The following is an 11,623-nucleotide window of genomic DNA, read 5'->3' on the forward strand; positions in this document are numbered from 1 at the left end:
CTGCATGTGGGTGAAAGTGCGTCTAAGATGTTGGCCTGGCCCTTCACCATCCTGACACTGTTTATACCAAGCATGAAACGTGGGTGTCCTTTGTTGACGTTTGAATTATTTCTACCAATGCAAAAGAAAAAGTATGAAATTAATTCATTACATGGAAATTATGAAGTTAGTTATCCATGATGAGGGAATGTGGTTGGCAGCGTTTCATACAGCTTTAGGCAAGTTAGAGTTAAGACTTCTAAAGACAGTTTTTTAAAGCCGCCCCGCATTTGAATTAAAGACCAATTTTACAACAAATAAACTAAACTGTAGATTAAAACAACAGAGTTACTTTGGTTAAGGGATGATTTTGTGTGACATTTCTTTAGGCCAGTGATAGAGTAAGAAGATGTACTTTGTATATTTCTGTGAAAATACACAACTAAAAAGCCAAAAATTATAATAATGTGCTACTTTGGACAATTCTTAGATTATTTTGACGGTGTGCTGACAACCCATTCTGGCAGTGCTGACTCCCATAGTGAATACTTTTCAGGATCCTTCATCCAAGTGAATGAGCTAAACATATTTAATTCATCATACATTGGCATAAATACCTTATATGACACAGAGCATTTCTGAGCAAGTTCCTCAATGTTACATGAGACCAAGTCCTCCACTGTGAAAACAAGAACACACGCTGGTTATTGCATGTCTGTTTGCAGTGATGTTATTTCAATGAAGCATCGTCAAAACCATCTTTCTCACACACTCATACACACACAGACACAGACAGACGGACAGACAGACAGACAGATAGACGGACACTCTCAGACACACACACACACACACACACACACACACACACACACACACACACACACCTGATTTGATATCGGCTGCACGCAGGTCCCTCACTAAACCGTCATCCAGTCCAGGACACATCCCTCCTGTCAGCACTGCCATAGTCTCACATAGTTTACGTCTAAACAAAAACGCACCATTCAATGTCTACCAAAAAAATAAGTGCTAAACTAGTAACAGAACTAGCTAGGCTACTGATGCCGCTAACTGTTTTTAGCTTCGCGGCTTAGTCACATAGCTAACTTTTCTTTTTCAAAACAGGGTGAATTACTTTCAATCCTCCTCCTGGTAAAGTTCACGACAATTAGTCGACCAACTGACTGACGTTAAACTAAACTTTTTTAACTTGTTTCACCCAGTCCGTGGCTGTAGCATCTCACGCTGATTTGTGTCAAAATTATTATGCGAAGGTTTAAATTGTTTTCCTCCTGGTTGCCGTAGAAAGTTCAACACGCAGTGGTTCTGGGTAATATAGTGTGCTTCTCCAAAATTGTCGGCTACTTTTTTTTGTCTAGCCTACATGTCTGCTAAAATAAGTGTCATGCACTACAAACCTTTGTTTTTTAAATATTTATTTTTAATTTTTTGTATACCTCCATGCATTTTTGTATTAATTAAACAGTGCAAGTATAACAAAATAATGTAAGTCAACAAGCACAATTATTATTTTTTTTAATTCTTTCAACAAAATTGGCCTACATAACGCCTACTAAATATACTGTAGATACAACAAATACATTGCTGATAAGATGTTCGGATCATGTCAGGGAGAATCAAAAATATTTCTATATTAAGGTTCATATTATTTTATAAAATCAGAACATGTGATGTGTTTTGAATGTGCAGAAAGTTTTGGAAAATCCAGGAGAATAAATATTGTGGCTCAATCCAGAATGCCTGAGAGCCTTACTACATTATAGTCCTTTATACTTGTTTCACCAGGAACCTGAAGTGGAAGTTGAGTGGTCATGGTCAGTTTGGACAGTGATGGAGTCTTATCTTCAGAGAGACTTATAGTGGACGATACAGTGATAAACCCATAAACCATGTTATCCTCTGAAGCTCAGAAAGTCATTGGCTCTGGCTGGGTCAGCTCATACTGTACGTCTAGATTCACCCCTGGCTCAACTTCTATCAGAAACTTTTGACAATATTTTTCAGCTGAAGTGTGAACAGAACTGTGCTCGCAGCCTATATATTTTTTCACCTATAATCTCCCTTTTTTGTAAATCGCCCTACCAATTATTTTTTTATTATTATTATTTTTTTATATTATTCTTTCTTTACAATATCTGCCAAAAAAAAATAACGTTGGATTTATTTGATCTGATACCCTGTGGGATAAAGGGATACAAGAGAAAATATGATTCTCTCAGGGATCAATAAAATATCCTGTAATAACCATTAATATGCAAATATAATTCTGCTGGAATTAACTGTATGAGAGTTATGGATGAAGAGCTGATAACGTGTTAATCATTGGACTATATTCCTGCATATAATGAAGCTCTACTTTGTGAAGGTGGATTTCTGAATAAATTATTTTTGCTCTGCCCTCTATTATTAAAGGCTTATTCTGAAAAAGTTATTTCTGTTTCCAAGAGTCTCTTGTCAGTGCATTGGCCATCTAGGCAAGGGCTGTCCTTTTCCCGTTAACACAATATTATGTGAAAAAAATATATTTAATAAAATGTTGGAAAAAACACTATGAGTTATGGCTTACAGCACATATAAAAAATAAACCACTTGGGTCAATGAGGTTGACTTTGTAAGAGTAATTAAGCTTAAGAGTTCATGTCATGTATCAAATTACCTGCTCATTGCTTCGACTAACAAAGCTTGATGCACATCTCAGCGGTTTTGACAACAGGCTCGTTGCCAGGGGTTAAGAATGGACAGTTTGACTGTGAGGCCCCTCCATTCTCCTGACACACACAATTCTCCGCATTGATTTTTCAACAATCAGAGACAAATTATACTAGAGCACTTATAATTTGAATAAAAAGTGCTCGGATGGTTTCACTACAGTCGCCCGTTACTCTACGCATAATGCCAACAACTAAGGATGATGATAATAATATTCAAGGACATAAAGCGTGTTGGTTTTTGAATCATTATGATTATCAGCAAACCGAGATCCAATAATCTCAATTGGATTGAAAAAGGTTTTTTACACAAATCTATGGATAGAACACGGGCCCAAAGGTTTTTCTCAATTGACTGTTGGTGCAACCACACGTTCACATAAACATACAAGGAAATTAACTAAATCAGTAGCACTTGACACCACTTGTGGGTTAGAAATCATAGCCTTTGGTTAAATTTAGATGAACGTACACATCCCTCAAACAATGTGTCCCAGAAATTGTACAAGATCAGTAAATGCAGAAATATCCAATGACATGACATGACTTTACGTGTAACAAAATGATTGCTATTTTAGTATAGGTATCTCTTGCACCTTAAAAATACACACACACACACACACACACACACACACACACACACATACAGAAGTTGTGATCTTGTGAAAAAAGAGGAGGTTCAGAGGAATCAGCCCTATCACCTTGTTCTCAACAAGCTAAATATGAATATACATGCACAGTGCACACACACCAAACCAGGTCATCTCAGATCTGTTGGCTTTGCTATCAGCAGAGTGAAAAGTTTTTATGCCGAAATAGTTGTTTTGTCCATGCCGTGGCTGTGTTGCTGTTGATGTCTTTGGGGCAAATGTCCATCACCTAAAATGTTACTGGCTGAACGAACTCAAATGGCAAAAAGACCAACCCTAACCCTAACCCTAACCCTCCTGTTTGGATGAAAGTTAAAAGTATTCTAAGCGGCATTTTCTGTTGGATAAGACAGTAATAGAAACCTAGTCAAAGTCAGCCATAAATAAATAGATGATAATTCAGACGTTTGCATAGACGGTCTTAAAATAATTGACATCAACAACTGAACCATCGGGGATTCAGGCTGATAACACATTGAGAAAAGTGAAGAAGCAGCAACACTTCTGCTCTACCTTCAACTAGCGAAAAATTGATTATTAATGCATAGTGCAGTTTAAAAAAGAACTTGAAAAAGAATGCCTTCAAAATTGATGTAGAAAAACTGCCCAAAAACAGCGGGAAAAAACCCTGTGAATCAACAACACAACAAGCCTGTCGAGAAAACATTCACTCCGTCCAATTTTTACCAAGTGGGAGAAATGTTGCCAAAAATCATCTTCTTATACACACACACACACACATTTACACACACATACGCACACGAACACACACACGCACACACACACACACACACCACAGCTATTCGAGTCTTCACATTTCAACCCAATTTCACACATATGGGTGAGTCCAGATTGGTGTCTTAGACAATGTCTGCTCCTATCAGCAGAAAAACCTCCAAATGAGGGAATGTATGGTGAGGCAATGGTGTCAGATTTCTCCAGTAAAACACCAGGCAACTATCTCTATGCCAAGAATCTGTCAACTCTCTCACAGTGTAAAGATATTATTCAGAAAAACATGCCAGATAAAGTGTTTCATTTTGGCAGCCAAAATCCTAGGAATTGAATGTGTTACTTGACCAAGATTCTTTGAGAAAACCACATTAATAACCTAAAACAAGGAGTAATAGCACATTCAGTTTTTACTTCTGGATCCTTAGTAGGTGTTAAGAATCTATAATGTACATACTAAGTTCTAGTTTGAATAAGTACACCTTCTATGAAGAGCTATTTAAAATAGAATATATTTGTTTTAATGTTTTTTTTATGTCACCTGGAATTTCTCATGAATTAGGCATTCGAGCTAAAATCTTCTGCTGTTTTCATATTGATGGATCATTCCCTTTTAAACATCAGTCCAAACAGGCTATGGAGCTTAAAGACCTACTTCACCGGTTGGAATATGAAGGTGTATTGAACTCTGAAATCCTATTTAGTATAAATGTGCAAAAAAAAAATGAAATTGGTTCATCCTAGCCTGAGAAAAGGCAGAAAGAGTGTTTTATGGTCTCACTGTCTAACCCTACATTTTTCTTACTGTGACATCACAGTAAGAAAAATTTAGGATTAAGATTAACAGGACAGCTGGGCCAAGGGAAGACTGAGGGAAGACTCAGGGAAGAAAAACCTAATTCATTATATTATAATGGTGATTTTATAATGATAGAACGCCGGTTCCGTATGGGTGAAGTATTCCTTTAAATGTATAGCATGCCTAGGTATTCACTGGACCCTGTGGCCATTTTATATAGCCACCTTTATTGCAACAATTCCCTCTGCAAACCCGTTTACCTGTCTCATTCAAAACAAATGAGACCAGTAGAGTATTGAAAAAAATAAGCGTATCGCGGGGGGATGTGATTGGATTAACAGATAGTAAGAAGAACCAAATTATCAAGGCGAGAGCGGCCCAGCCACTTTGCCTACAGTGATGATTTATTATAATACATAATGGATGTTTGTAGCATTTCCAAGCCATTTGCCCGCTAAAGACGGCCCTCTTTAACTAGCAGGTAGCCTCGCATTGTTTGATGATAGTTATCAGTAATTAATTCAATTTACAACATCATATCAAAGAGTGTTGAAATTATTCCATGGATTCTCGGGAGTGATTGATGTGGTCCAACACACCCGCTATCCATCAGCGCAGCATGAGCCTGCCTCTTTAACGGCCTTAGTCGGGAAAGAGGCAGGTGGTGTTGTCAATGTATAACTTGATATTTGCACTTGAAACAATGTTAATTTGCTAATGTTAATGACCTGTCCATTATAAAAATTAGTTTTTTATTTTACCGCAATAACTTGAGGTTGAGTTAATCGATTTATTTCTGAAGACATAAGTTTGTGGAGATTTCTTTAAAGGTGGAGTCAGTGATTCTGGAGAATGCAGGTTGCCAAAATCCTGTCTTGTCAAAATCACTGAATATCTCCGCACGATCAACTTCCGGTCCATACTATGTGTAGCCTATATTGAAAAAAAAAAAAATCTGGTGTTAATACACAGCCTAAGCTCTGTAAACACATGAAGAACAGGTAGTGGATCTTGATTACTTTTTAAATGGGGCGACTGTGGCTCAGTTGGTAGAGCGGGTCGGCTGATGATCAAAGGGTTGGAGGTTCGATCCCCGCCCTGCCACCTGTGTCATAGTTGTTGTGTCCTTGGGCAAGACACTTCACCCACCTTGCCTCGTGTGAATGTCGATAGTTAGCCTGCTATCGGTGTATGAATGTGTGTGTGAATGGTAACGTGTAAATGGGAACAGGTCTCCCTTGCAAAAGAGTCTTCGGACTCAATGGGATATACCTGTATAAATAAAAAGGTTAAATGTATCTCCAAGTTTGATGAATTCTACATTCTTTTTGATCAAATGAAGGATGGCATACTTTTCTAAACTTTTTTCCTCACACACACTAAACAAAACTCTCCTTCTTTCAAAACTCTCAAACCACAAAGCCTTGGAGATTCATGGATTTCATATTAAAGCCGCAAACGAAATGATTAAATAACCAACGATTTCATGTTAGTGGCATTCCCTGTTGTAATTCCATCGTAGAACCTTACATATAGATCAGATGCTACAATGTTATTTTCCCCACAGTAATCAATCGAGATTTTTCCTAGTTGCATGAAATTGGCTATACACACAGTATATGTTAACCTGTTTATAGCTGCATTGCAAAAACCCACACAAGTGATTATCCCTTGGCTGTAGGGCTGAGTGTCTTTGAACGCATCGCAACCAGCAGTGTTGATTCAATTTGAGCCTGACTCTGCGCTTCTTTCTATAGATACAGATGAATCATACATGAGCGATGAATTATACAGCGCACATCTTGGATAGTCATGTAACATCACGGGTCCAAAGTATATGTACATCGACCGCATGGTGTGTGTGCTCTGACCTAGAAGCAGTATAAAAACGTACTCCCTTGTTACTTTAACCCTTCCCCATGGAGTACAGTATAAATAATCCAACAGGTGTCCTTACGTAAAGATTGAAGCCCTTGTGGGAATTAAAGATGGAGTCAGCGAATCTAGAAAATGCTTGTTGAAAAAAGCACTTTTTCGCGAAATATGTGAATATCTCCTCACGAGGGTCCTGTCCGTAATGTGTGCGCGCTGAGAAATAAATCCAGTGTTAATACAAAGCCTAGGCTCTGTAAACGGGTATATTGCTAGCTACAGTGGCCTCATTTGTTTACATGTTTTTTCCATCGCACACACAGTATGAAAAGGTAGCAGATCGTCAATTGATTTTGACAAAAAGTGATTTTGTTAACACGCATTCTCCAGAATCGCTGACTGCACCTTTAAGTGCCCCTAACATTACACATAGCCTACCCTGTGTTGGTCATTTTGCGTGCGTTTGTGTGATACTGCTCGAAATAAAAACATTTAGTGACGTCTCACGGCAGATGTGCGCCGAAATAAAACAAATTGCACAATCATTCCTGGTGTTGACATTTACAGGTTGCTTTTAAAATGAAATCACAAAGCTAGAGAAGGAAAATATTATCGATTTCTATTTTTCTTTAATTTTTTTATTGATCTAATCTTCTTTCAACCACTAATAGTTCTTTCAATGGGAGGGTCCCTGGTAATAGGGTGTGGGGAAGCTTTTCAGAAAGGGAACTACAAAAAAATCATGTTTTACTTGGCTTTTCTTTTTAAAAACAAGTCTATTGTGTACTAATAACATAATGGTTGTCTATGCGACACCTTGTGAGGTTGTATAGTTGAACTCGGGATACTGCGGTTTTCCGAGCCTGAAAAAAATCATCTTAATCATGTATTTCTCACTTTTAAAGGCCATGGAAAAGTCTAGTTAAATACATTCTAATAAAATGTATTTTAGGACCAACATCCTTTCCATCTTAATAATGTTTCACATCAGTCACATTACATCTGAAAATAAGCAAATAAGCATGTTGGCCATGTTGGGAGCAGTCAAGAACAGACAGGTGGCATCTTTATTTGATGGGTGATTGCACACCACATTATAAATGAGGAATCCACAGTTTAGCTGTGACTGTTCTGAAAAAACTGCACTCTGTTTTGTGTGTAGATTTGCTTTAATCCATTGTTGAAATAGCGCTAGACTTTGGACACTAATATGTGAAATAAATATTTAAACTCTGGCTTTTTTTTAAAGGAAGCAAATGTACAAATTAATAGTAACAATTGGCCACATTTACATATTTATTCAACTGGAAAAGTGATGATAGATGATATCTATAAGTTAAAGGTCACATATTATGCTAAATGCACTTTTTAAATGTGTTCAAACATATCCATGGGTCCACGGTGTGCCTAGAGACTGCCAAAATATTAAAAAAAATAACAATCTCTCCTGTTCTCCCCCTTTCTGAAACCCCCACCTCTCCCCCCCAATATACTTGAGTCAGAATTTTCCCCTTTTCTGACCTCACAAACTGGAAAGCCAGAAGCTTCCACTGTGCAGCCCACACCCCTATTTCTTATTGGTCCACGGCCCTGACAGACAAAAGGCGAGGCGTATCTGGCTTCGCTTCCGGACAGGGGGCGGGGGCAGCTCAAAGATTGTATATTTACGAGGGTAGCTGCAGCTCTTTTTAAAAAATAGGCCATTGTGAGATTAGCTGAACATCAGCATAGTACAATAAATTATCTGAAAGTTTTTTTCAGCAAACAATTAAAGAAAAACGTATTAGGGACCACTAAGACCATATAATATGGTGTATAATAGAACCGAAAAGTGTATAATATGGGAGCTTTAAACATTTTACCTTATTCACCTGCAGTATCTTACCTCAATACATTTTTGAAATAGTGCTTCCAGTTTCTATTGGAAACAAATATGTAGTTAATAAGAAACAGTGCTTTTTAATATTAAAAGTATGTGCAGTTGGATGTGTGCAAAACTAATGGAGAGCACACCATGAAAGCATCCCTTATTCAATATATTTCTAACTTGAAAGGTATCGTCCAATATTCATGAGTTTGACACAACTTGCCGCCGCGTGAATTATAAAAATATGCGGTTTGTTTGTTGTGTATGAGGGTTTCTTTGCTTTTCTTTGCATTTTCTTTTCTAGGTCAGACCCTCGCAGATGATTAAGTTGGACATTTTGGTGGAGAAAAAGGCCCAGGGGTTTTCATTGTGGTACCCATGGACCCTGACAAGATGTCCACTACTGCAGTGTCTGTAAAAGCCTCCTTTACTCAGCCAAGAGTTCCCATAAAGTGTGGCTGTGTGTGTGTGTGTGTGTGTGTGTGTGTGTGTGTGTGTGTGTGTGTGTACCATCTCTGTGAAGCACTTACTGTGTAGAAATGTGGAAGACGTCCAAAAAAAAAATTGTCTAAATTGGTCAAATCAGTTTTATTTAAGGCTGTAAACGATTGGAATTTTTCACTTATTATCAATTTGTGTTCCAATGTTCCAAGGAGGATTCTGAAAACGATGGATGGATGGATGGATGGATGGTTGGATGGTTGGATGGATGGATGGATGGATGGATGGATGGATGGATGGATGGATGGATGGATGGATGGATGGATGGATGGATGGATGGATGGATGGATGGATGGATGGATGGATGGATGGATGGATGGATGGATGGATGGATGGATGGATGGATGGATGGATGGATGGATGGATGGATGGATGGATGGATGGATGGATGGATGGATGGATAGATAGATAGATAGATAGATAGATAGATAGATAGATAGATAGATAGATAGATAGATAGATAGATAGATAGATAGATAGATAGATAGATAGATAGATAGATAGATAGATAGATAGAAAGATAGATAGTAGATTGAAAGATGTATATATAGATACTTTATTTATCATGGGGTAGAAGGATGAGGAGGCACTTGAATGAGTTAATTTTGAATGCTAACTTTTTCAGTTTACTTGAATTTACTATAGCATTTGCATAACATTCACTATATCAGAACACTTGATTGCATTCATTTGATTTGATGTAAACAGATCATTTTCAGCACCATGTTGGCTGCTCGCGATAAAATTTTGAACATACTCAACAATTCATGTCACTAAGTGGGTTGAGCCTACGCAGACTTCTAACATTACATGAACACATCACGATTCCGCGACTCCAACATCAAAGCGAGGCTGAGCTTTCCCTGCCCTGCTGTGAAGGTAAACAGCAATGGACTAAAAAAAAACACACACATTTTCACCGTCTGAGAAACACATTTGCATTTCATTACACAGAGATCGCTGCACAGCCTATAATCACAAAATGATGATTTAAAAAAAAAAAAAAAAAAAGGTTTCTTTCCAGGACCCTTCACGAGGTGACGTATATATGGCCAGAAGCAGAACCGACAGCTAAAGGCACACAATACACACAGCACTGGGGGTTTAAAAAAAACAGTCACTGTCATTGTCTCTGCCTTCTTGGAAGAAGAGGAGGAGGAGGAGGAGGAACCTAAAAACAACAACACATTTCTGAATATGTATTTCTTTTGATCCTGCCAGCACACATGTCATGATGCCCGTGGGGGTTGGAGAGCAGCGTCATCTGCAGTGTTGGGGAGAAATGAATTCCATGTTATAAAAATAGCAGTTTAAAAACATTTTGTTGTAGCTTGCTGGTTGTTCAACTACATTCAGATTTGCTTAATAATTCAAATAATTCAATTACTTTTTTGCATGGTTAAAACTTCTAAAATTACAAACTACAATTTGTTTAAGGCCATCAAAGGATTGGAATGCATGTTCATTTTAATTTGACTATTGCTTCTCCAATTGAACCCTCTATTGACGAGCTCCAGATAATACAAAGATCCAGATTTGTTTCCAGCAAAAATGTGACCTTCCTTGTAATTATGTCCTTGTGAAAAGTTCAGATGGGATTGTTCTATCTAGGACAGGTTCAGATCTCAGGGCTAATAGCCTTTCAGTACGCAGGATTCTCAGTTTAGCTGTAATTTTTGAATTTTTTATTCAAATATTGGTTCATGTATGACTTGTGAAGAACAAATTGTCACTTTTTACTTTCTGCAATTAACAATCTTTTTTGCTGTAGCTAAAATGATTTCAGTGTGAAGTCATTTGGTAGTTTGCAAAGCTATGCTAAAAAAGAAGTAGCTTCCCCAACACTGTAGATTGGCCCTGATTGTTGTTGCACCACGGCTCGTCAGAGGGGCCAACTAGCATACAGGTGAATTGTGGTTCTAAACACACAAGCTCACACTCATAACACAGGATGTCCGTCAGTGGCCAAAAGCTATTTTCTTGAGCTCTTACTTTTGTTTTTATGAGCACAGAGTAGCTGCAGAAGCCAAACACACTCCCACACACTTCATCCAATTGTTTGCTGTGCTGGCAGGATCCGCTCCGAAACGCCCTTAGACTGAGCAACTCTGGACGGGTGTTAAGACGTTATGTTGCAAGCTGCCAACACTGTTGTTGTCATAGTGCATATATTAAAGTCAAAAATAAAGAATAACTCAAGATTGTCCTCTGAGTTATGAATTCTGGCTGTTTAGGACAATATGACATTGTTTTCGTTTTAGTTAGAAAAGTAAAAATTTTTATTGTGCACTTGTGTTCTATAAATCATGTATGATTATTTGGTGCGTTGTGTAGTAAGTCTGTCTGTAGTTTCAGCACTGAGAGACTGTCAAAAAAGCAATACAAGTTGCACGCATACTTTTTTCAAAAACACATCTAAGATTCCTTTATGGTCAATTTTTTTTATGTTTTTTTTTTTAAAACCTACGCAGGCATATACAACCTCACACACACA

The 11,623-nt window shown here is 37.8% G+C and overlaps 1 protein-coding gene across 1 annotated transcript in view; it reads right to left on the reverse strand.

Annotated features, from left to right (window-relative positions):
* Nucleotides 1-1,228, reverse strand: part of rad51d (RAD51 paralog D) — an 18,778-nt gene extending 17,550 nt beyond the window's left edge. Inside the window, exons 1-2 of the mRNA XM_080040727.1 lie at nt 864-1,228; nt 597-658 (exon numbers count right to left, since the gene is read on the reverse strand). Coding sequence (XP_079896853.1) covers nt 597-658; nt 864-945 — 144 coding nt within the window. The 5' untranslated portion in view covers nt 946-1,228. The remainder of the gene's footprint in view (nt 1-596; nt 659-863) is intronic.
* Nucleotides 1,229-11,623: the final 10,395 nt, after the last annotated feature.

This window comes from Ammodytes marinus (genome assembly GCF_949987685.1).
Source record: "Ammodytes marinus genome assembly, chromosome: 14".
Taxonomy (NCBI): Eukaryota; Metazoa; Chordata; class Actinopteri; order Uranoscopiformes; family Ammodytidae; genus Ammodytes; species Ammodytes marinus.